This window comes from Telopea speciosissima, chromosome 2 (genome assembly GCF_018873765.1).
Source record: "Telopea speciosissima isolate NSW1024214 ecotype Mountain lineage chromosome 2, Tspe_v1, whole genome shotgun sequence".
NCBI classification, from domain to species: domain Eukaryota; kingdom Viridiplantae; phylum Streptophyta; class Magnoliopsida; order Proteales; family Proteaceae; genus Telopea; species Telopea speciosissima.
The window spans coordinates 71,632,296-71,659,218 of NC_057917.1; the positions used below are offsets into that span (position 1 = coordinate 71,632,296).

The 26,923-nt window shown below is 40.5% G+C and overlaps 2 protein-coding genes across 3 annotated transcripts in view; both read left to right on the forward strand.

Annotated features, from left to right (window-relative positions):
• LOC122652611 (DNA mismatch repair protein MSH7) overlaps positions 1-26,923 on the forward strand; it is a 60,558-nt gene that overhangs the window by 28,833 nt on the left and 4,802 nt on the right. Inside the window, exons 14-17 of one of the 2 annotated variants that reach the window (XM_043846395.1) lie at positions 2,391-2,807; positions 3,086-3,182; positions 4,442-4,569; positions 16,859-17,361. In XM_043846395.1, the coding sequence (XP_043702330.1) occupies positions 2,391-2,807; positions 3,086-3,182; positions 4,442-4,569; positions 16,859-17,338 (1,122 nt within the window). In that variant the 3' untranslated portion in view covers positions 17,339-17,361. Of the gene's footprint in view, positions 1-2,390; positions 2,808-3,085; positions 3,183-4,441; positions 4,570-16,858; positions 17,606-26,923 lie in introns of those variants that run through there. The other variant, XM_043846394.1, reaches the window with a different exon arrangement.
• Positions 25,893-26,923, forward strand: part of LOC122652610 — a 217,515-nt gene continuing 216,484 nt past the window's right edge. The window contains exon 1 of the mRNA XM_043846393.1: positions 25,893-26,908. Within this exon, the coding sequence (XP_043702328.1) occupies positions 26,019-26,908 (890 nt within the window). The 5' untranslated portion in view covers positions 25,893-26,018. The remainder of the gene's footprint in view (positions 26,909-26,923) is intronic.

Below are 26,923 nucleotides of genomic sequence, written 5' to 3' on the forward strand. Positions count from 1 at the left end.
GATTTTCCGAGTCGAGATGACCTACGAGTCCCAAAAGTATACTTTCTTGTCGAGATCTCGGTTTGACATAGGCAAATGCCCATCTAGGTCCTTTATATGAGTGCTACATCTCGAAATCTTGGTGGAAAATCTTGGTATACAGACACCTATCTATGCCAGGAACCAAGGCAGACAAGACAGGTACTTATTAAGTAAATGTTTTTGTATTTGTATTTCATTTATTTAAGATATTATTCATAAATAAGCAAATACCCCCTATTTGAATCCAATAAAAATAGTTAAAAAATCAAATTCCAAAAGGAAAAAAAGTCAACCCCCCAGTTCAAGAGCAAAAACTGGATTTTCGACGGTAGGTGCAATTTTCAACTTTCTAATGCTGGGGTTTTTCTCAAATCTAAAAATTTCATAAATCTTATTATGGTAAAACATTGCTAAAAACCAAAAGTGCGGTAAAATATTCATTTGTTTTGATGTTCAAAAAACTATTTTCATTCAGAGCGATTTTGATAGCATTTGTGCACACCGAATTAAGTTTGACCGGTACATAACTCTTTCAATATAAATCAGATTTTAGCAATCTTGGCAAAGCTTTCCAACAAGTCCAAGATTGCTTAAATCTGATTTATATTGAAGGAGTTATGTACCGGTCAAACTTAATTCAGTGTGCGCGAACACTGTCAAAATCGCTCTGAATGAAAATAGTTTTTTGGACATCAAAACAAATGAATATTTTACTGCACTTTTGGTTTTTAGCAATGTTTTACCATAATAAGATTTATGGAATTTTTCGATTTGAGAAAAACCCCAGCATTAGAAAGTTGAAAATTGCACCTACCACCAGTTTTTGTTCTTGAACTGGGGGGTTGACTTTTTTTCCTTTTGGAATTTGATTTTTAACTATTTTTATTGGATTCAAATAGGGGGGTATTTGCTTATTTATGAATAATATCTTAAGTAAATGCAATACTTAAATGATATTAGGCATAAATAAGTCTGTTTGTCCTATGTCTGTCTTGCTTTCTAGCATAAGTAAGTTTCTGTCCTACTTTCCCACTAACTGAAACTCCTATTTGGACTTTGTTTTTGCAAAATCTGATAGTGCCATTGTGTTTAAAAGGCCTAAAATAGGCTGAATACCAACTTTCAGACCCAAAAGAGGTCTAAAACCCACCGAGATGGGCTTCCGAATCAGAAAAAAAAAAAAGTGCACAAACTTGCCGAGATCTCGGCCCAACTCGGTTTTTGGCTGGGCCGAGATGGCTCCGAGACCCGAGTTTTCGAACCTTGCTAGAGCAGAGAAAGTCCCACCAAAACCTTAGTAAGAAAGGGGAGGGGATGAGGGAGATCGACCCCAAACTTGAGGGACTGTTTTACTGCTGGAAACAGGGTATGGTGAAGAGAGTCTAAGTAACTCAGAAAGAAATAGAAAGAAGAAAAAGAATAGGGAGGAAGACAAACTTGGATAGAAGAGAGTTCGGAGAAGAGATTCCAAGCACAAAGAGCAGGAGAGAGAGGACATGGAACCGCGACGTGGTCAACTCACAGCCCATGAAGCATAGATAAAAACTTCTAATCTCAAACCTAAAACGGACATAGAAACTGAATCAAACTAGGAAACTACTACCAATAAAACCCTAATTACAGAATAACCCAAATTCCCTACCAACCTTATGGGTCATGCTGGTCCAACCACATATATGCAATTGCATCAGGATTGTTTTCTCATTGAGGGGAATTTGACACATTTCTATCCATTTTCATAATATGTAGCAATATTAAGGTCTTATCATCTACCTGTAATTTGATGCTGTTTGATTTATATTCACTCATAATTTGTTTTTAATTATTGCACCAGACTTCCATATTTTCCAACATTAGATACATCTTCTTGCTAGAAATTCCAACAGCATGTAAATCATGGCAGATTCATGGGGCTAACAGCTTGGTGTTCTCATTTGTTACAAATCACTGAGTAGATTTGCTGCCCTTTTTGATAAATTGAATGACCTTCTTTGAGTGGTGTGAAGATTGCAGAACTTGGAAAGTTCTATGGTTCTTAAACAAGGAAAAATGTTCTCAGTGCCGGGGGCGCAGGCTGCGCCCATACACATGGGGGGTGGGCGAAATGACCGCCCTGCCCCTCTGAATGGCTGAAATACTGCCCCCATGTGTCTGGGTGCAGCCTGTGCTGCGGCATAGAGAACATGGACCCTTAACTTAAATATATCTGTTTTTCATTGCATAAGATCTTGGTTTATATCACTTTTCTAATTAACGTTCTTCTATATACAAGTTGGTTAGTGCTTACACAACAGTTATGACTTTGAGCTTTTTTTTTTTTTTTGGGTGAATGACTTTGAGCATGTTGTTTCTTTGTACCTGGGTATTAGGACCATGAAGTGGCAGACTCAGATGCTGATACACTGTCCGTTCTGACTGAGTTGTTTATTGAAAGAGCGACTCAATGGTCTCAAGTCATCCACGCACTGAACTATATTGATGTTATACGCTCCTTCACAATGACTGCAAATTCTTCGTGTGGGTCAATGTGCAGACCTACTTTCCTACCCGCTAAAGCCAAGCCCTTGATTGCTTGCCAAGAGATTGGAGGACCTCTACTTAAAGTTATAGGGTTGTGGCATCCATATGCTCTTGGAGAAAATGGGGGCACAGTGGTTCCCAACGACATACATCTTGGTGAGGATGCTACTGGCTATCATCCCCATACTTTGCTATTGACAGGACCCAATATGGGTGGAAAGTCAACTCTGATGCGTGCCACATGTCTGGCTGTTATACTAGCTCAGGTTTGTTTGACTTCTAGAACCTAATGCACTTTGGTTTTTATGGGTATGTTTGGCGATAGCTAGAGCAAAATTTGTACCGCTAGAAATCAGATTTGAGTGAAATTGTAAAATTCTCGACCTAAAAGGATCCATATTTGAACTTTGGTTGAGAGTCAACAACTCAGAATCTCTCAAGGTATTGGAAATTGCTAGACTTATTACTGAGTAATAACTAACATTAGCTTTGAAAATATTTTAATATGTAATTCTTTTTTGTCTCCTTTAATTTTCCTTTGCAGTTGGGCTGCTATGTGCCATGTAAGATGCTTGTTCTTTCTCCTGTGGATATTATTTTCACGCGACTTGGTGCCACTGATCGGATCATGACCGGGGAAAGTAAGTTCTTCCTATTTAGTCATAAATTTTATGTTTCATGCTTGCATCTGTTGAGACTAACAATAACACACATCATGTATATTAGCCTCTGGTAAAGTTTTTATTTTATCGTTCATGCAGTCATCTACTCCCCTTCCTTTTCTACGGTAGAAAGCTGAATTACTTTTTGATAATTTAAGAGGTTTGTACTTCATAAATGGTCTAATTTTTTGCTGTTTCACCAATCAGTGGGTGTACCGAATCTAATACTCAAGAGCTGATATAGGTGGTGGTCATACAATCTATTGGGACTTCTACTTCTAAACAATCAGATTATCATTGCCTGTTTGGGAATAATAATTCATTGTTTTAGGGGAATGGTTCAGGTCATGCTGCCATGTCCCCAGTATGGTAAACGTGTTTAACTGACAATTGCTGTCTTGAATTTTCTGGTTTGCATCATGAAAGTCGTAGAGATTGGATTTGAAAGGCCATGCCTCAAGCACCAAATTAATGTCACAGATCCATGTTTACTTTGGATCATGACATCTTGGGTGAAGTCTATCATATGATGGTCCCACTTAGCACACAGGTCATTCCACCTGTTATTTCAATGTTAATCAGTCATTGTCTGCAGTCCACCCATAACATCTCAAATATCCTGGTGTTTTGATTACTCTAAACTACTGTTTTTATGAGCTTTGACTGTGTGATTAGACTGTGACCAGACTGTTCAGGCTGCCCAACTGTGAGGTTTGAAGAGTCTGTACCAACCTCAGCTTTGGAGGTCACGGAAAACCATTGGCTGGTCAATGGGCCATATGGCCCAAATAGTCAGATTAGGTGGTCAGCAGATGATCTCTTAGCATTTAATATTATTATTTGTATTCTGTAAAATTTAGAATTGGTAAGCCTTACACTGTACACAAATGATGAAGTTGAACCGCAAACTTGTTGCATGGCAAGTTAGCTGCATGACGGTACCAACATTAGCTTTTGTTTATATTCACAGTTATATAAAATATGCAATATTTATTTACTTTCTTTCAAACTGCTAGACTAGCAAATGCCATGCCAGAGTGAACCAACCTCTGGTCCACTTTTAAAAACATTTCTCTGAAACCTAACCAAAATCATCAAGTTCTAGTTTTCTGGGTTTTTCTGAAAGTAAATAGAAATGAGGTTTCATTTAGTTGAGCTTAAAAACATTAGATATTTACTTTTTTTTCCTCCTAAAATTTTAAATGTGGATGTTGAAATGTTGGTTATTACTTCTATAGGCACATTTTTTATTGAATGCATGGAAACAGCATCAGTTCTTCAAAATTCCACTCAAGATTCTGTTGTTGTTCTTGATGAACTTGGTCGAGGAACGAGCACATTTGATGGATATGCCATTGCATATGCTGTGAGTGAATCAATCTTCTGAACTGTTGTTTCACTTCTGATTCAGTGCCTTTTTCTCCATGAATTTTTGTTATTCATAATGGTCATTGCTTTCATTTTTTCATTTATAATGCATTCATATTATTATAAGCCGGTCCGTCACCTATGGATCAATGAAATCGTGTGCAAACTGAATGGGCTCACATTCAGCTCCCGCTCTCCACTCTTCTTTTTCTTCTTCACTTCAATCACATTGGCCAACATGGTTTCAAAGCAAACTCTGATGACTGATCTAAGGAACACATTCCTCCTGGTTTTAGAGTCTGAGGCAGCCAGTAGCTAATTTCATTAGTCATGTGTTCTTTACGTCCAAATGGCTGAGTATAACTTTTGACTGAGGAGTTCTTTGGATTAAGTTTTGAGTAGATTGGTGAAAGTTGAAGTTTTTGGGAAATTACAAGATTATCTACAGTTTTACGTTACAAAATTAACCACTCTCTTTCGTTTAACCATATTAGTCAAAATAAAGATTGACATTACAAAATTACCCAAAACAGTGTTTCTCTTTCACCTCTTTATGTTTTATGACTTTTTTACCCCCATTTTCCTCTTCCACCTTGTTTCCAATCACAGCCTTCACCTTGGCCACAACTATTAGCTGACGCATGTAAGAGGGACCAAGAGTCCCCACCAATTTCCTATTGTCTGCTGCAGCACAGGGATACTGTTCTTTCTTCTTTCTTTCTTTCTAGTTACTGAACCTTTCTCTGTTTTGGTGCACAAAGTAGTGTGTTTGTATGTTGTAGAGATGAGCACAGGCGAGATTCCTCTGAATATGACCATGTACGTCAACAATCTCAACGAGAAAATCAAACTCAAAGATATGAAACCCATCTCTCTCTCTCTCTCTATTGTGTGCTCGCTGTTTCTATAAATTCATCTTCAATTGCTGTTATCCCTGCTAGGTTTTGTTAGTTTTCTGTTTCTGACACTTGAAACTTTTTCTCGAAGATTTATCAGGTTTGGGGCAAGCAAGAATACGACTTTTTCCCTAAACCCATTGCTTTCTACATTTGACTGGTCTGGGATTTGAGATCTTGCTGGCGAGATTTGCAGCGGTAAGATCCTGAAATACGGAAAATCTGCAGTTTCATCCTCAATGGGCATTCGGAGTCGTGGTTAACCTAGATGGTGATAGGAATGGCAAGATGTTGGAGGAGAATTGAAGTCCGGGGAATGGGAAGCGAGACCGTCTGGGGAATGCAGCACCGGTTTCAGGAGAAGGGATGCCCCATGGTGAGAGAGGGGTTGTTGTAATTTGGGTATTCTCGTAAGTGTGTTCAGCACTAAGGGTATTCTTGTAATTTTTTATTTTCTCATTTATTATGAATAGAACTTGGCTGTGATCCTTTGGGACACAAGTCATTATTCTCCCAAGTCCCAACCTCTTTCATCATGGTATTAGAGCGAGAATCAATCTTGGGATCCCTGCCCTAGTACCCAGGCCACGGTGAAGCAACACAGCAGTGCCGTTGACTCCCATAGCATCACCGACAACTACAACATCATCACCGCCTCACCCTTTCTTCCTTTCTCTCTCCCGCGACTCATCTCCACCAACCTTTCTCCCGCGACTCATCACCGCCTCACCCTTTCACCCTTGCTCTCTTGGCCTCACCGCTAGATATTCCGCTTCCTTTCTATCACTCGCCACACACCGCTACCAGCACCGCCTCACCCCACCGTTGCCTTTACGTCCTCGCAACTTCTCTCTCTCTCTCTCTCTCTCTCTCTCTCTCTCTCTATCGCGAGTCTCCACCTTCCTTTTTTCTCCCTTCTAAAGCCCTCTTTCCCTCTCCATGGGTCTTCTACATGAACTAACCCTCGGTAGTTCTCTTTTTTCCCACCGAGGGTCCTTTTCTTGTGACTGGTTGCTTTCTAGTTTCCATGCCCTAAACCAACAATCCTTCTTTGTCGTTGTTTGTTATCCTTGTGATGCTCCTTTACTATAGCCTTGTTTTCACCCTTACCTTGCTGTAGCTAGCAGTTGGGTCTATCTTTTGATCAGCCACCATGTCCGGTGAAAGCACCACCTCAATTAACACTGAGGGAATGAATCGCAGTTCCTCTAGCGAGTTTCCGTCGTTCCCTGTTAGCTCCATCAAGTTTGATGGTAGTAACTACTTGATGTGGTCATGCTCTTGCTTCCTCTCTAGTGCTGCCGGTGGTTTTACCGGATACCTTACGGGTGAAACTGTGAAGCCTACGACTGCTGGTCCTTCGTTCTAGAAATAGATTTCTGATGACTCTCTTGTCATGTCCTTGATTAACTCTATGCAACCTTCGATTGCTCGTGGCTATCTTCTCCTAGACTTGGCTAAGAAAATTTGGAAAGTAGCCAAAAAAAACCTATTCTCAAGTTGGGAACTCTGCACAAGTCTGAGTTTTTTTTGGGTGAATAAAATAATTCATTACCAAATAGGAAGGAAAGAAAAAAATACAACTACCCTCAAATAGGAGGGAGAAGAAGAGAAAAACAAACAGCCAAAGACTCAAATAGGGGACTAACCAGAAGGAGATATTCTTGTCGCAGTACTACTATGAGTTGCGCAACATGTGGCAGGAACTTGATTTCTATGAGATCTTTCAGGCTACATGTTCTACTGATGCTGCCAACTTCAAGAAACGTGAAGATATGATTCACATTTATGACTTTTTATTTGGTTTGAATGTGGAGTATGACCATATACGGTCCCAGGTTCTCAGTCGGGACCCCCTTCCGTCCTTAGAGCAGTCTTATGCCCTTGTCCGACTTGAGAAATGTCAGCGTACAGCCATGTTGCAGCCTGTTCCTCAGGAGAGATCTGCTCTCTACACTGGCTTAGGCTCTGCTTCTCAATCACGGGGTGGCTCTGCCCGTACTTCTGATCGTTCCTCATCTGATTGTGAACCGGTGAAATGTGAATATTGCGGGAAGGAACGTCACACGAAGGAGTATTGCTGGAAGCTACATGGCCATCCCACCTCCACCGCTACACGTGGTTGTGGATGTGGTACCTCAGTATTGCTCATGCACATCACATTGAGGTGCCTCCTCCTGCATCCACCGACGACCAGTTTCTCAGGATGAGTTACTTGTTCTCCGCCGTCTGATGTCCAGACTGGAACCCACTTCTACACCAGTACCGAATTCTGCTGCCTCTGCTACCTCTGGTTCGACCTCTTCTGCCTCCAACGTGCACTCAGGTATTCCTTTTGTTGATCATTGAGCTTTAGCTATACCCTCATCTTGGAGAATTGACTCTGGCGCCACAGACTATATAACTGGTTCCTCTAGTCAGTTTCTACCTTTTATCCAGGTTCAGGTAAGGAATGTGTTTGAGTTGTTGATGGTTCCCTTTCCTCTGTCTATGGGAAAGGATCCATCTACTCTACCACTTCTTTACCTTTATAGTTTGTTCTTCAAGTGCCCAATTTTTCTACTAACCTCCTTTCTATTAGTAGTATTACTCGGGCTTAAACTGTAAGGTCACCTTTTTTCCGTCTCATTGTGTTTTTCAGGATTTGGTGAAGGGGAGAACGATTGGCAGTGGTAGATTGAGCGGTGGTCTATATCTGCTGGAGGACAGTCATTCTGCGGCTTCAGTTCTTTCTCCTCAGGCTCATCAGTTGGACTCTTTTGCTTCTGCCTTATCAGAGTTATATCGGTGGCATTGGCGCTTAGGCCACCCACCTTTTAGGACTTTATCTCATGTTTTTCCTAGTCTATTTCAGAAGTATAATCCTAATGGCTTTTTTTTTTAATTTTTTATGATGCTTGTGTTTTTGCCAAGCAAACTCGTGTTGTTTATCCTCTTTTTCAACGTATTAGTAATGCAAGAGTCGAGCTCGAACCAGGGAAACCAGCGGGAGATTGATTGCAGCAGGATCGACACAATGAAAGGAACAGCAGCAGGGTTCAAGACTGAGGTCTAGTGGGCTCCTTAGGGGCCTGAAGCAGTCGTCCAAGTATCACCCTGATCAAGACCTTCGAATCAGCAGCATACTGATGCAGCCGCAAGTGTGGAAAGTGGTCTTCTTTGCCTGGACAGCACCAGAAGATTCAGTTGTTGTTTAGGATGCTCTCTAGGTCTTCACAGATGTAGTAACATGTAGCAGCACTTGATTGCAGTCGCACAAAAGCAGGAACAGTAGGGAATCGAATAAGAGAAGTAGAAGATAGGAGAAAAAAGGGAAAGGGATAGGGAGATTCGGCTCTCCCAGAAAGGCTTTCTCAACCCTAGGATTTTGGCTCTCTAACACTATCGTCCATGCTGGCCATTGTATGGCTTTGATACCAAATAATGTAGAAGGGGTTCAATTAAGAACCACTCTACAGCAGGATCGATGATAGGTTGCAGGCTTGCAGCAGAACATCAATTTTGAAACAAAATCAGGTTGATTGGTTCTTGTATGGAGTAGTAGCACTGCTGAAAGTCTCATTTGATTCTGATGATTGAATTGGAAGATATGGCAGCAGCACCAAAATAGAAGGTTAAGGGTCATCTCACAAACCAGCACTTTGTTTGGGCTCCAATGAGGATCGAGTGGAGGCCTTGTGGAGTAGGTGATCTGCAGCAAGTTCGGTGTAATTTTGATGGACAGAAGTGAAGTTATGAAGGGGGAATGAAAATAGAATGTTTGTGAATATGGAGGATTCTAGCCAATGGAATGGGATAGAAGTGGGGATCGAATGGAGGGGGTGATGGAGTGAGGTGATGCTCCAAAACTCTGCAGGTTTTGATGAAGTAATGTGGTGTTGCAGCAGAGAGAAACTCGCAGGAGCAGCAGAGGTCTTCAATCAATGGGTACAGCAGCAGCAGCAACAGACTTGGAGTGTTTGGGAATTGATTGCAGCCTTCGAAGGATTCTTCACAGCACTTGTATTGATCAACAGAGAAACAGCAGCACAAAGGAATGATTGCAATAGAGAGGAGAAGAAGATAGAGAAGAGAAGAAAGGGGGTAGGGGAATGACTATCTCAGCCTCGAACCAGGGAAACCAGTGGGAGATTGATTGCAGCCAGGATCAACACGATAAGGAACAAATTAAATAACTAAAGGTTTTTTTTTATTGCTGCTTTTTTTTCTATTACATATGAATGGAGAACATAAAGGATAAGAAGAAAGGAGAAAAAGATAAAGAAGAGAAGAAAGGGGGTAGGGGAATGGCTGTCTCAGCCTGAGTCTCTCACCCACAGCTATCCCAGCTGTTGAACAGGAACCGAGTGCAAGAATGCCTGAAAATTCCATTCATTAATTCTGTCTAACTATTACAATAAGGGGTTGCCTATTTAATGAAGTAGGCTACTATCTCTCCAATGAAGCACTCGTGGTTGAATTTCTGATTCAAACGGTCGAGGCTCAAAAAGTTCCACGAATTTTTTATCGAGAGGGGGCAGAAGTTTTGTAGAGGTGACGTTTGTCAACTCATATAAGCATTTCCAGCTAACAGCAAGATTGTGGCAATCAGCTTACAAAATTAGCAACTTAAAAAAAAATAGCAAGTTGACAAACTTAGCAACTAATGGAAATTAGAAACTTAATGAAAATAGAAACTACTAAATGCTTTATAACTTTGCCTTCTAAACATGTAAAGATAACCAAATTAGAAACTACCTAATATAAACTGAAAATAGAAACTAAACTATGGTAGCATTAGGAGAGAAGCTTTCTCCACTTGATGGGCCCAATAGATCTTCTAAAAGGCATCCCCACACAAGGCAAATATGGGTTGTGACACTGTTCACGTGAACAGTATTTTGACCTCTTTTTCTTGACCCTTCTAGAAGACCTGCTGGGCTGGCTCGATCTGGTCCAATTCTGGTCCATCTGGAGCTGGTTTGATGGGCCTTGGTTCTTCTTTTAGTTAGTTGTGGGATCTACATCAATTAGTATTGAACCTTTTGTTTTAATGCACTCTGATTTTTGGGGACCTCGTTGTGTGTCTATTCCTGGTTATCAATATACTTTTATTGATTGCTATTCTCGTTCGACTTGGGTTTATTTAATGTGCCATAACAGTGAGATGTTTCATTGCTTTCAACTTTTTCATCGTATGATTGAAACCCAGTTTAATGCTGTTGTTAAAGTTCTCCGCAGTGATCGAGAATATATTGAGGGCAATTTTCAATCCTATCTTGCTGCTGAAGGTATATTCATCAGACTAGTTGCGTGCATATTCCTGCACAAAATGGTGTCGTGGAACCTAAAAACCGCCACTTGTTGGAGGTCGCATGTGCTCTTATGTTTGAAATGCATGTCCCTAAACATTATTGGAGTGAGGTCATCCTTACCGCTGCTTACTTAATCAACCGCATGCCGTCTCGTGTGTTGGGTTCTCGGTCTCCTTTGGATGTTCACCGCATGCCTTCCTCTGCGAGTCTTTGGCTGCGTGTACTACACACACAACCATCATCTCGCTAGCAAACTCGATCCTTGGGATCTCCGGTGCATTTTTGTTGGTTACTTTGCCACTCAGAAAGGCTATAAGTGCTACCATCCGCCCACTCGTCGTATGTTTGTCACTATGGATGTCGTGTTCATGAGTCTGCTGCTTATTATTCCTCGGCACCTCTACAGGGGGCCCTTCTGGTGATGATGTGCCGCTGATTGTTCCTCTTGATAGTCCTTCCTTATCCCTTCTTGAGCTCGATGTGCACCCCTTTGTGCAGGGGGAGCTTCCTTCTACTGACAATGTACAAAGTGCTAAACCATTACAGGTGTTCACTCGCTCTCGGTCTCGCAAAGATCTAGCTGATATTACCACTGCTCTACCTGGTCAGTCGCCCTTAGATTCAGAACCGCCTATCATCTAATTTGAACTCAGTAATCTTCCTCCTAGTGATGACTCTTTGAATTTGCCTATTGCTGTCTGTAAAGGGAAAAGGAGTTGTACCCAACATCTTATTTCTCATGTGGTGTCTTATGATTCCCTCTCTCCTTCCTTGTCTTTTATTTCTATTCTCCAGTCTTGGCAGAATGCAATGGTAGATTCGAGATGGAAAGAGGCCATGATAAAGGAGATGAGAGCCCTTAGAAAAAATGATACATGGGACCTTGTCTCTCTTCCTCCAGGCAAGAGACCCATGGGCTGCAAGTGGGTATACACGGTGAAGTGAAACAAAAGGCTGTTGGAACACTGGATAGATACAAAGCGAGGCTAGGTTCACCTAAATATATGGGATTGACTACTTGTAGACTTTTGCACCTGTTGCAAAACTGAACACTATTCAAGTTATCTTTTCTTGTGTTGTTAATTTGGGCTGGGAACTGCAGCAACTTGATGTAAAAAATGCCTTCATGGCGAACTTAAAGAGGAGGTATATATGGAAGTTCCTCAAGGATGAAACTCAAGGGAAGGTGCGCAGACTATAGTGTGCTTTGAATGGGCTAAAACAGTCCCTTAGAGCCTGGGTTTGGGCGTTTTCATAAGGCTATGGTCACTATTGGGTACACTCAAAGTAATGTTGATCACACCTTGTTCATTGAGCAGTCTAGTGTTGACTTTACTGTTCTCATTGTTTATGTTGATGACATCGTCCTTACTGGAAGTGACTCAACTGAAATAGCTAAATTGAAAAAGTATTTGGGGCGAGAGTTTGAAATCAAAGATTTGGGGCAGTTGCGGTATTTCCTTGGGATTGAAGTTGCTCGTTCTTCTAAGGGAATCCTTCTATCTCAAAGGCACTATACTTTGGATCTCCTATCCGAGATTGGGATTCTTGGTTGTCGGTCTGTTGATACTCCTCTTAAAGCAAACACACATCTAAAGGGCAAAGATATGATCCAGTTGACAAAGGAGGCTATCAGTGACTGGTGGGAAAGTTGATATCTCTCTCCCATACTTGACCAGACATTGCTCATGCTGTGAGTCTAGTGAGTCAATATGCATGACCCATACTCAACTCACTTGGATGTTGTATATCGTATTCTAAGATACCTGAAGTCAGCACTTGGAAAAGGGGTTCTTTTTTCTCCTCATAGTCACATTCGCATAGACTATAGAGGCCTTCACTGATGCAGACTAGGCAGGTCTTCTGATAATCGAAGGTCCACGTCTGGCTATTGTACCTTTGTAGGAGGTAACCTTGTGACTTGGCAGAGTAAGAAGTAAGCTATTGTTGCTCAGTCCAGTGTAGAGGCTGAATTCCGTGCTATTGCACACAACATATGTGAGATGTTTTGGCTTAAGGGTTTTCTTCATGATCTTGGTGTTAGTACTAGTTCTCCCATGACACTGTACTGTGATAGTAAATCTGCTATTAGTATTACCCACAGTCCTGTTCAGCATGACAGGACAATGCACATGGAGATAGATCACCATTTCATCAAGGAGAAACTGGATCAAGGAGTTATATGTATTCCCTCTGTTCAATCTGGTGATCAATTGGCCGATGTCTTCACCAAAAGCCTTAGTAGTGAGATGTTTCATTCTATTGTGTGCAAGTTGGGCATGTGTGATATATATACACCAACTTGAGAGGAAGTGTTGTAATTTAGGTATTCTCCTAAGTGTGTTCAGCCCTAAGGGTATACTTGTAATTTTGTTCTTTTTTCTTTTATTATAAATAGAACTTGGTTGTGATCCCTTAGGACACAAGTCGTCATTCTCCCACATAGTTGTCAAGGTGTCACCTAGGAGACGCTTAGGCGTCTAGGTGGATTTCTAGGTGCCTAGGCGGTTGCCGCCTTATTGTAGGACGCCTTGCATTGGTTTAATTGGGTATCGAACCAGGTTCTGGCACTTATTTATGCCAAATAACATTTAAGTAAATGGTTTTATATTACTTAAGATATTATTCATAAATAAGCAAATACCCCCTATTTGAATCCAATAAAAATAGTTAAAAAATCAAATTCGAAAAGGATAAAAGTCAACCCCCCAGTTCAAGAACAAAAACTGGATTTTTGGCGGTAGGTGGAATTTTCAACTTTCTAATGCTGGATTTTTTTCTCAAATCCAAAAATTCCATAAATCTTAATATGGTAAAACATCGTTAAAAACCATAAGTGCGGTAAAATATTCATTTGTTTTGAAATCTAAAAAAATATTTTCATTCAGAGCGAAGTTGATAGCATTCGCGCACATCAAATAAGATTTGACCGAAACATAACTCCTTCAATATAAATCAGATTTAAGCAATTTTGAATTTATTGTAAAGCTGGTTTTGTGCTCTACCTAATACAAAAAGTCTCATGTAAAATAAAATCATTTGATCAATCAAATTTCTTAGAGAACAATAACATTTCTCTAAATCAAGAGCAGTTTAATTACTTATTGATAACATCATAATTTCTAAGAGCAGTATTAACCAAATGTGAGACTAGGTATACCTGAAAATGACCAATTCACATATAAACCAAATGTGTGTTTTGATTGTTTCACTCATATAATTGATATATTAAAGAAATAATACCGGAATGTGATTTAGACCACCTAGGAGCCGCTTAGGGAGGACCTCGAATGCCCTGGATCGCCTAGCGCCTTGACAAGTATGTTCTCCCAACCTCTTTCATCAGGGGTCAACGTGATTTTAGGGACAATTGTCCAATATGTAGGAGGTTACTGTTTTGGGTATTTTTGTAATACCAGTCTTTATTGTTGGTATATTAGTTAAATAAAAGATTAGGTAAGTTTTGTAAACTGAAACTCAATTCTAGGTAATCTTGTAATTTTTGCAAGTTTTTTTTGGATTTTATTTCCACCCCTTGAAAAGCAATAACATTATCTGCTAAAATCTTGCTATTGAATCTTTTTCATATCTGTAACAAATCAGGATCTGAAATCAGTACCTGTCAAGTAGAAGAGAGAGGAGAAAAGAGAGAGAACAATGGAAAAATAGAGAGCTAAACCCACGAGAGGTTCAACTTGCCTATTGTGGTCTGCCAATGAATTAATTATAGTGACAAGCAAAATCAGAGTTGGACTTTGAGTAGGTTACAAGACCCACACGCGCATAACTTAGTCAAACTAGACTCCAACTAGTAAAACTAAAGAAGACCATATCACAACAAGGACACTCCACTATCGTGACTAAACACAGTACATATCTTAACAATATCTTTTTTTTTTGTTTTTTTTTTTAACCCGAATATTCTCTGGGACCCGGGGTAGCCCCTAATCTATTATTAAAATCAATCAATGAAATAATAATTACAAGGGGGGGACATGCCCGCCTTACCCCAAACCATACCTAAAATAAACACTCTTATCACTCCTTGACACACCAAAACCAATCCACCTAAACAAATTATTTCCTGAAAACCGGCAGCCCACAAGCATCCTCACGTGTAATCCTTCGAAGGTCGGGAGGGAGCTCCTTCCCCCCCTTGAAATTCCGTATCCACCGCTGAGTCACATGCCAAATTCGCCAACCAGTCTGCTGCCCTGTTGCCTTCCCTGAACGTAAAAAGGATCAAAGGTTTTAAAACCCTGACCAGCTCCATCGTTTCTTGGAACCAATACCAGCCCTTCCAAGATCCACACCTCCCCTTTGCGATGCTTTGGATTGTTACCTTCGAATCCGAGTTGACCACGACCCCTGTCGCCTCCAGCTTGGTACAAAGCTTCAGACCATCATTCAAAGCCCTTAGTTCGGCGATGGTGTTTGTACATTCTCCATAGAATTTTGATGGCAGGGCAAACTTTGAGCTATGTTTGCCCTGCCTTGTTGCTTCTCTTCTTCTACTTGTACTTTCTAGTCTATTTTGGTGCTAACCATGGTGATTGAGTTAGGAATGGCGCATGAATGATTTGCTAACATCAATACATTTTTTTCTTGATTGTTGTTGATGGTTGTTGTTGTTGTTGTTGACTGGAGCATTGGTTATTTGCTTGGTCCTTACTCTGGCAATAATATGTTGGGAGTGAAGGTCTGTCTCTCATTCAAGGATATAAAGATTTGGGATTCAGGTTCAGGTTTGTATCCGCCTATCCTAACCATAACCGATCCACTGATAGAATCTCTTCTGTCATCTTCACTTGCGGAGCTGAACAGACTCTGGGAGACCGGTAAAGCCCTGAAAGTGGGGACCTCATGGTTTTTCAAGCCCTGGTCCATTTCATCCTCCATCTTGTTCAAGCACTGATAAACAGATTGGCAAATCCAAGACATAATATCGGATCATTCACTGACCAATCCCATTAGGCATTGGCTTATGCAGATGTTTTATCTTTTTTTTAGTTTCCCAAAAATCATTGTACTCTACATTTAAAATTTTCAAAGATGTTGATCTTTAATACAACTTGAGTTTTGTAACATAAAGTCAAAAACCAACATGGCTTCATGGTGTCTAACCTTCAAACTTTTCCTCAAACATTTAGAAAATGTTTTGTTTCATCATCCAAACAAGCAAGCTAGGAATAAACAATTAAAATCACCCAATCTGCTGATTTCTTGGTGCAAGCAATCTCAGGTAAAAACCAGCCTTTCAAGCTGGTTCAGTGGTTCTATGACCAGGGTACTAATAAACTATTAGTCGGTGGTCGCTAGTTAGTGATAAATATTTGTTGGTCCACTGGAGAAATGGGGAGAGATTGTAGTGTCAAGAAAGTGGTGACCATTCAGTCTCCAGGTATATGTTCTCTACATGTGGAAGGTCAAATGGAGTAGGATGAACGAATGAATGGCCCTCCCCAAATAGCCACCCATCCCTGTAGCAATGGTAGTAGTGTGCTAGCTCCTTTGGTTTAGGTTACTGCCATCCCATACAACAGTTTCTTTCCTGTCTATTACAAAGCCTTTCTCCTTGGAATCTACAGAAATTTTCCAAGTACCTTCCTTCCCAAATAAAACACAAGTCATGTTACTGCTGTTTATTACTAAGGTTGAGTTGGTTTGGCACCTGGAATGAAATCATTCATTAAGAATTTCCTTACTATTTGTGTGCAACAGTCAATGCTTCAAAGTTTACTTGTTTTATGTTTGCTGGTTTATTTTTTTTTGAAATGAAAATATTTCTATTAGGTATACAACCTCTATTAGTTGGCAGAAGGCATAATCGAGTTTAGCTGTATCTATTCTTTTCATGTTTTGTGATGAATGGACATTAGTATGTTTTTTGGTTGGTCAGGACAAATGACCACGTGCACTAAGGCAAGTCATGATTGAACGATTTTATTAAAAAAGGACGACCATGTGCATCCTTAATAAACATGGACATTAAATTGATTTTTTTTTTCCCTGAAAGATGGATTGTGGTGAGATTTCTGGAAGACAGTTCGCTCTTCCTGAGCAAGTCTAAGGCCTATATCTTGAATAATTGTTTCAGGTATTCCGTCATCTTGTTGAGAAGGTCCACTGCCGTCTACTGTTTGCCACACACTACCACCCACTCACGAAGGAATTTGCTTCTCATCCTCATGTCACACTACAACATATGGCCTGCACATTCAAACCAAAAGTCGGAGGCTCCTTCAGCAGTGATCAAGAACTAGTTTTTCTGTACCGGCTTACCTTAGGAGCCTGTCCTGAGAGCTATGGGCTGCAAGTGGCGCTCATGGCTGGGATTCCTAGGAAAGTGGTTGAAGTTGCTTCCAAAGCTAGCCAGGGAATGAAGGAGTTGATTGCAAAGAATTTCAGGTCAAGTGAACAGAGATCAGATTTTTCTACTCTACATGAAGAATGGCTGAAGACCCTATTAGCAGTCTCAAAGACCAGAGAGAGTAGTTTAAACAATGATGATGATGCCTTTGACACATTGCTTTGCTTGTGGCATGAGCTGAAGACCTTTTATCGTCTCCCTAACTGAAAAGAATTATGCAGCATCATTATGTGTCATTCTAAAGAGGGAGGAGAAAAAAATGAATTGAACTGGCATTCCGTCCATCGAAGGTGCAGGTCCCTGGTTAAGTTCCAGGGTGGAAAGACTGCAGGGTTCATGGGTGGATGATCACTGGATGATCCCTTTGCTGGGTCACTGATTGTACATATAGCTCTAGGCAACTGCTGACGGGATTCATGTAAACATGGCTGTGTTTTAGTGATCATTGTAAGGAAATTCTGATCTTGCAATCCAGTTTTGCATAGGCATGGCTTCTGATAACCTTGGTAATGTGGTGGAGGAAAAATTCATCGTTTTAAATTGTAAGCTGAATTTGAAGCAACATAAAAAACGCAGGCCTTTCAAGGACTTCTCTGAAATCAGATTCTTCCACTGGCAACTAAGCAACGAATATGAGGATCATTTGATTGTCTCCATCCCACTGTTTCATCAGTCTGTTGCATGCTGTATATTTTTCTCATTTTCTCTGTTCTTTTTTGATCTCAGTCTCAAACTTTCCTTTAGAGTAGTGCCAGGTGATGGGGTTGCAGTCACTTCAAGTAGTGGAGCTTCTACCTATCCCCCAACAAAAAATAAAAATTTGTGGAGCTTCAGGCATCCGGCGACCAAAGCCCTGTTGAACGGTGGCTGTAGCTATAACGGTCCTAAGGTAGCGATCCACCGACATAATTTTGCTGCTTCTCAGTCACTTCAAGTTGTGCAGCTTCTACCTATCCAAAAAAAAAAATGTGGAGCTTCAGACATCCGGTGACCAAAGCCCTGGTGAACAGTGGCCGTAACTACAACGGTCCTAAGGTAGCGATCCACCGCACATAATTTTGCGGCTTCTTAGTGTCTCTTTTCTGAAACCTTGCAGAGTTAACCCGTGACGGTATCCAACAAAAGGATGATATCCAGGCCAGGGATTGTCCACTTTGACAGTGGGCAGAAGCTTAGTTATTCAACAACAGATATTCTCCCCATAATGTTAGTCGAACTATGAGCTCTTCCCAACATGGTCAACTTGGCAAGAATATTAAGCAACACCATTGGTCGTGCCATTTTGTCTCAGCTGTGAAATAGAGCTGAAAAAATAAACTATATAGTCCAATGAAGAAAACTGGTTATGTTTTTAAAATAGAGGTGGAGAAGCATTGGGCCACACCGGAAGAGTTAAGAAATGAAAACTGAAGCATGGAGAGATGTGACAATGGAGGCGTTCCTCTTTCAAACTATGGAGGTTATCAGCCCCTCTAAGTTGTGATTCATAACAGTAAAAAACCATCTCTACCCCTCGATGGGAGTTGTCGAGGATCAAATATGCCAAAAAAGCTACTTTTTTTTGTCAGCAAACTCCCCACCTAAAGGTATTATTTATCATAATAATCTCCATTGAAATCAATGATCCATTGAAATCTTCAGACACATTACTCAAGCTCTAAGACAGCCATGAAAGTTATGTTCAACTCGAATAGTGGCTTGAGGTTCACAAACTTAATGAGGAACAATGCGGCAGAATGAAATTTAGTTTGCAGTTATATTAACCATGTTCAAGTTTCTTTGTCAATTAGTTCCTCCTATATTTCACCCAAAACTGATCTGTTCAAGACTCTCTACACCTACACCTCAGATGCGTTTGGAATATTTGGCCAAAGGTAGGATGAACTACAAACCATTGGAGTCCTATTACTTGTACAGGCATGAGGCAGAAAGAAAGAGCTTCGCTACTTAGGAGAAGGGAGTGAAACTTGGAAGAGGGAGGAGGTGTTGGAGACAGATGGCGAGGACATACAACGGAGATTTTTGGGGAATGGTAGTTTTCGAGATCAGTAGTTATAAATTTAGGACGAAGTTTCCCTTCATCCATAGCGAAAGGAGAATTTTCCTTCATCAAGGGCCTTGGATGGCGTGGAAAGAGTTATCGACTTCGTATTGTATACTTTTTCTTTACCCAAGGTGGAGGAAAATGTCCAACATAAATTTATGGGAGACTGATGGCCACACTGTGGGTATTATGCACCCTCGCACAGTCTCCCCCGGTCCTCTCATTTTATCCATTCCTATTCCAATATTTCTTGAAGCTGATAGGTTTATTTGGGTGCCCACTTCAAAAGGTATTTTCATGATCGTTTCTGCTTATAGTATTGCAATAAATGGGTTCTCTCAATCATATGATTCGACATGGCTTAAGATCTGGCATCTTCCGACCGTTTCTAAAGTACAACATTTCATCTGAAAAATATTACACCAAAAGCTTCCATTGCCGGACCTTCTCATTCGCAGGGGACTGAATCTAAATCCTTTATGTACCTTTTGTCTTGATTAGCAACAGTCATTAGATCATTTCTTTGGAGGCTGCTTAAAGACTCGGGAAGTATCATCACAGTCGTTCACAATCTCATTAAAGGTCAGAATAACTCTAGCAAAGACAATATTCTGCTGATTGCTTATTGTTGCAGTATTTTGTGGAACATTTGGATTGGATATTGAGACTGGACCTTCAAGCAACAAGTATTCAATCCTAGAGCCGTTGTGCTTAGATTCATTGCGGGGGCTAAGGAAGTGGTCAATCAATTCTGCTTCTCTAAGGTAAAAATGAGAAGATTGGTATAATGGGTTCACCCTCCTCACCCGTTTGTTAAGTTCAATGTTGATGGTCCAAGCTTGGGGAATTCTGGAAAAATTGGAATTGGAGGAGTTTGTCGCAATCAGGATGGAAAATTGGAATTGGGGGAGTTTGTCGCAATCAGGATGCATCATTCATTTGCGGGTTCTCGGAAGGAATTAATTGGAACTATGCTCTGGCTGCCAAAGCTCTAGCTGCTCGTAGGGCTATCCTATCAGCTCTTTCTTTGAACTTCAAGGTCATTATTGAGAGTGATAACCTTTTGCTGATTAGCCTGTTGAATGGTGCTACTGAGGCCTCCCCTTGGAAGATCAAGCCTATTGTGATTGACTGCTTCAACCTCGTCCCACTCTTCGACGAGATTAGGTTCAGTCATGTTTTGCGGGAAGCGAATTCTGTGGCAGATTCCCTAGCATTTCAAGCGGCTTCTTCCCAAATTTCCCTTTGTTGAAGTTCTTCTCCTCCCCCCTCTATTTCTCCTTTATTGTATGCTGACTCTGTGGGAACATTGTTCCTTAGATGATACATTTTCTTCATAAAAAAAAAGACATGATATATGGGCCCTAATATACAAACCATACCAAGCCCCTCCCCTTCCATGCTCCCATAGGCTTACCATGTAGGATTCCATCCCACACTTCCCCTACTCTAAATTTAGATTTCATACTAACATAAAATTACCAAGTTACCCTACAAGCGACAATGAGTTTTCACGAGTGGTCATTCATAAATGACAAAAGAGTGGCCTAGGGTGTTCTAGGTCTTGTTCATGATTGTTTTAACAAATGAGAAGATTCTCAGCTCCATCAAAAAATAATAATAATAATAAAATAAAATTAGAAGATAAAATCTTTGAAATCACCATGAGTCAACTCAACGTAGGTTAATCCCAACTAAATGTGGCCGGCTATAAGGATCATCTTTTGTCAATCTATTCAATTCAAAGTTATATTTGTTATTAGTCATAAATTATGCAAGTTCTTTCCACCCCAGTTCTCTTATAAGCATTTTAGGTTGCCTTTGACTCTTTTAACTTATTTGATTTAAATCTTATCAATCATCCTTATTGACATATTCAAAGGTCTCCATTGCATTCCTATTTCACCTTAAACAATTGTTTCTCAACTTATTGAATATTAAAGATACTCCCATATTCACTTTAGTTTGTTTATTCTTTACTTTATATTTTGTAGTTTTATCACTCATTCACCTCAGCATCATGTTTTCCCTCTAATAATTATATTTTGGGTACGTTATGAAACACCCCCTCAAACGAGATCGAATCGCACTTATCTGAAAATACTCAGAACACCCTCTGCTTTAGATCCCTATATTACAGATTAGTCCCTACCGTTAGTTTTACGCTGTTAACGTATGAAGTCAGCTGGTTAAATTTTTTTAAAACCCTAAACTACCCTTGACCAATGTATAATTACCATTTTACCCTTTAATCTAACTCCCCCCCTCCCCCCCTAAATTGATCCTTTCTCACACCACTTTTTTCCATATGACCTGCAACTTAATCTTCGGCGAGGAAGAAACACCCATCCAAATCTGCTTTCCTTTTGATTAAAAATTTGAGACCAATATCTATCCAGTAGGTCCATAGCTTCAAAGTTGAAGAGATTAAGAACACTAATGGACTATGACTTAGAGGTAGAGACGCGCTTGAGCGCCTACCAATTAGATATGGCAGCAAGGCCGACCAATGACTTGTTCCGCTATGGCTTCAAGGAGCTTATTCCGATCCACACTGTGGCAGCCCAAGATCTTCAAGGTCCTGAGATTCTTGGAGCTAATGATCAGGAGTCCGAAGTACTGGCTGTTGTAGAGATCCTCGATGCAGATGGTTTTAAGGGAGTATGCGGTGACACCTAGTCTGATAGGCATGGCAGTGGAGCCGGTAAGACGCTTGACCGAAAGCTCTTCGAGGGAGGAAGAGTGACCGAGGATAGCGTCATGCCCTTGGCACCAAAGTTGCAGGAATCACAATAGAGCTTCTTCAATCCCTTGCAATTGACGGCAATAGAGACCATGCCTACATCGGTCAAGTCAAGGCAACAATAGAGCTTAAAGCAAATGAGGTTACGACAGCAGAGAGAGATGATAACAAGAGCGTCGTCGCCTATGCTGACGGATTGGGAATCACATTCGAGGGCAAGGTGGGTAAAAAAATCAAAGCGAGTGAAGAGAGAGGGTATGACGGGGAGGAGATCGGATTTGACATTGAGAGAGAGCCGATATCGGCTCTAACCCTCGCAGCGGAACCAACGACGGCAGATGAGAGAGCAACTTTTGCAGTCGAGGGAGCGTAGGAACTTGAAGATGTAGGAGAAGAATGGAGAAGAAGTGGAGAACCACTCGCCGCCGGCAGAAGAACAAGAGGAAGAAGAGATGGAGAAGAATGGAGTAGAAGTGAAGAACCAGTCACCGATTCGCCGCCGACAGAAGAAGAAGACGAAGAAGAGATGGAGAAGAAGTGAGAACCAGGCTTTTCACTTCTCTTACATAGGGATTAGGGTTGGTTGGGTTGGGTTGGGTTGGGTTGGGTTACTAAGGGATGGGTTAAGGTTAAACATGACATTTCACTTTTTTGTTTGACTTAAGATAACACCGTTAGTGTAGAGGGAGACGGATGAATATTTTAGAATAGGAGGGGGTGATCTAACATTCAATCCGATTTCAGGGGGTGTTTCGTAATTTACCATTATATTTTATATTTTGTTGAACGACTTAACATTTAACTTCATACATCATTATTATTACTGATAGTATAATTTTCCTATAAACTTTTTCTTTAAATTTTTAATGGAATACGTCTCCTCACACAACACTAGAAAAATCTCTATTTCATCCACCATGTTGACATCAAACAAAATGCATATTCTTTCCATTATTAAATAACTATTCCACATTCCACAAGAACCTAAAAATTTAAAACTGATTTTGATTCTCTACCCAAAAAAATAAAAAAGTGATTTTGATTTTACAATTCGATGAAGATTTTTACTACAACAAGGAGTATGAATGATTTACACACCAATCAGGGTTTTAGTTCAGGGGATCAAGATTCACCAAATAATCTAGGGTTTAAGCAAAATCATCGATATCATATCAATATGGATATCTCAAACCATGCTTATATGACATTTTGGCAATAACAATGGAGTGGAGGAATTTAGATAAAATAAAAAAAAAGGGGTATCACGTGAGACTTATCTTCTATTTCTTATTTTTTATTTGGGAGAGGGTTCCCTAAAAAACAGTGTGAGGGCCAATGGGAGCGCGTGTGGAAGTATCAATAACAGTAGGATTTTCGCTTTTCATGGGGTGGGGGTGGTCATTTGCCTCCCCCTATTTCTGAACGTAGGAGCCACGTTGCTTTTTAGGTTCTTTTACCTTTTTTTTTTTATATTATAATTGGACTTAAAATATTTAAAATTGTGGCGAATGGTTTGTTAGTTATAACAAAGGAATATGAGTTTGGAGCAATAGACCACATAACTGGGATAAAACACTTGGCCCCTATAACACTTGGCCCCTATAGCACGAATTGCCCAAAATATTTTCATATTCATGATTTTGTACATACGATTGTCACCATCCTAGTTGTAGACCGCACACGCTCTCTCCTCATTAAATGTTCCTTGGAGAACGATTTAATCACCCACCTTTTTTGTGAAAAATTGCACTTTAACGTTGTAGTGATTCAGTGATTCCTCTACCTCTAAAATGTATCTCTATCATTAAATATCATCCTTCTTTTTTTTTGGGAAAATTACATCCCCCTCCCCTGTACTTTGCCCTAATTATACGTTCCTTCTCTTGGTTTTCCCACCTTGCATTTTAACCCCTTATGGCTGACGGTGTTAGAGTGCTGTTAGTTAATGGTTAAAAAGACAATATTACCTTTTACTAACAAATTAAAACTGCATTTCCTATTCTACCCTTTTCATCATCTTCAACCTAAAACACCTCTTTCTTTCCTCCTCCACCGCCAGCACCACCACCACTATTGCCGCTACCTCCTCTTCCTCCTCCACCGTCAGCACCATCACCACCGTCACCATGGATGGTGATATACGAGGGTCTAACCACCTGCCAATGAAACTCAAATTTGATATTAACCAATTGATGGCCAAACAGAAAGCTCATATTTAAGGATCCCAAAAGATGGTTTCATGAGAGCTTGCACCAGAAACCGGAAACACCTTCTATAGATCAAACTCATTCCAATGTTTCAGATTGGTTGCAGAATGTGGTCTAAGGGGGGAAAAATAGAGGGCACAAGCAAGTTGTTCTGCCTGATTTGCATATGGCTTTGGAAGACCGCCACCTCCACCGCCATTTAATTTGTTAAATATAGGTGATTTTTCTCGTCCGCCGTTCTCCTCTGGTATCATTGTAGTAGACTGATAAAAACAGAGGACGAGGGAGGGTAACAAAGAGAACCAACCCATTCTCCCTTTGAATCCTCCATTAACGATTCTGGAGATTTGGTGTTTCTAGTTTGATTAAAAAAATGGCATTCTTAGATCCACTCACACCAGAGATTGTGGGCATTGCTGTCGCGTTTGTCACCATCGGCGCCGGTGCTGTGTATTCTATCTCAACAAGAAACCCAATGGTATGAGATTCAGTGATCCGAGAAGTACCCTATTTTTCTTTAGATTTTCTGTGCCTTTGACATTAGTTCTCCATCCGGTTTACCATCAATCAGAATCGATTCTTCTTACCAAAGTTCCCATCATCCATAATGCTGTAAGAAATTATAGAAAATAAAGTAAGAAAATTTAAAAAGAAAGGGGATGTTGAAACATTTATGCTCAAGAAAGGTCAAATATCATCTTATAATATCTAGAGAGGCAATCGGCTCTTCCTATTCAACTAAAAATCATCATACCCAATCAAGAAATTGAGTATTCGAGTCAGAAAGTTCATCATTTGGCCCCTTCAAACTATATTAAAAAGAGAAGAAGAAGCAAACGAAGGTAAACTGGATGGAGAACTGAAAACCTAATTCCATAGTGGAGTGTTAAAATCGATAACGCTATCAAGGAGAAATTTTCCAAAAGATATGTGAAGAAGAAGAGAGGGGGAGGGGGGGGGGAACAATAGAAAAATTAGGGCTTTGTGATCTGGAATAGTAAACTAAGAAACCAGAAGAACCAGCTATCGCGATGACGAAACGATGTTCCCTGATGGATCATACAATTCGAAACCTACGAAACAACGATTCTAACTATCCATGGCAACCTCAGTAGGGTTTCTGGTTTATAACACCACAAGATCGAAGGATATATCGGTTGGTGGAAGGAAGAAGAAGATGATGGAGAAGAAAAGAAAAAGAAGATCAGTGGAGGAGAAGATTCAGCTAGGTTACCTACGGTTAGGGTTTAGTGAAGTGGAGAGGAAGAGATGGAGGTACTCCATTTTTGTTCTCACCGGAGTTTGCAGGAGAAGGTCGGGATTGGAGGAGGAGGAGGAGGAAGAAGAAGAAGGGTAAAAGGGTCTATTTACATGGATCCAAGGTTAGTGTGGGGATTAAATCAAAAGGGTAAATGGGTCATCTCACAAGGACCCAGGGTTAGTTTGGGGATTATGAAAATTTTTACTATGCCACATCAGCACTTAACAGACGGACAGTAACGACAGGGGTGTAATAGTAGTTATGTTCAAAGTAGAGGGGAGGGGTATGTATGGTGAGAAAACCAAGGGGAGTAACGTGTAATTAGGTCAAAGTACAGGGGAGGGGACGCAATTTTCCCTATTTTTTTTTGGGTAGAAATTATCATTAATTTTCAGTATTTAGAAAGAAAAAAAAAAAAAAAAAAAAAAAAAAAAAACTCCACATAGAAGGTTTAAATTCCAGAGGTCCCACTCCCAACACAACACAGTTCATATAAAAAGTTACGAGAGCTAGACCCTTTTCAGGCGGTTGAGGTTGAGGAGGAAAGCAACTGAAACAGAAAAGGCAGAAAGACAAACGGCGAGGAATCCAAATGGGCAGGATTTAGTCATTGCGTATCGATTGTTACAGTCATGGAGAAAGAGATCGAATTGCTCTCCAGAGTGACTGTGAATCATCTATTTCTCGCACAGTTCGAAGCGTTCAGGGCATCCTTGCTTAGCTTGCGAAAGCGAAAGCCCGAGCTTGCAATAGCAATCCTTCAGACCGTTGTTGCTAAAGGAGCGAGAATTGATGGCATCCTCTGGTCCGGCACCTGCGCCTCTCCCTCTTTGCTAGCATGGTTATCAGCCGTCGAATTGCTCGAATTCGATGACGTATCAGCGACCTGGAACCTTCACCCGGAGATATTGCGGTTGAAGGTTGAATTCATTTTGCTGGTACAGCTCGTATCTTCTAAGCTCTCGGAAAGCGTTCGTGGACTAGTTAATTTGGAAAGTAAAGGGAAAGATGATATTTCCGGTGACAAATTTGAGTCTCGACCTGAGAATCTCACTGAAGAAGGGAATCTGAAGGAATCAGCTGGTGCTTTGGTTGATACTGTAAAATTTCTAGACCGGTTTTCGAATTTAGGCTTGCGGCGGTTGAGGGGTTATATATTTGATGATGACATTGGACCCTCTGATTTTGTTATTTCCTTTGATGAGGGAGAACTACGGTGCTTTAGGAAATTAATTCTTGACCAGAAAGAGATTTTTGATGCAATGTGCTGGAATATTCAGAAACAAATTCATTGGTCCGATCCATATGATTCGGGTTTGGCGATCAGTGTGTGCACTGAAGAGAAGGTGGCTTTTGGTTCTACGGAGGAGGAACTGAAAGCTCTCACTTCGATACAGAAGAATGTTCAACTTGCACATTTGGATGCTATGAAGGAGTGTGCCACGGAAGATGACGAGAACAGGGCAATTTCTCATCTTCGTTTCCTTCATCTAGATTATGGAGTATCGGAGCTCGAGTATCAGTAAGTTTTTTTTTT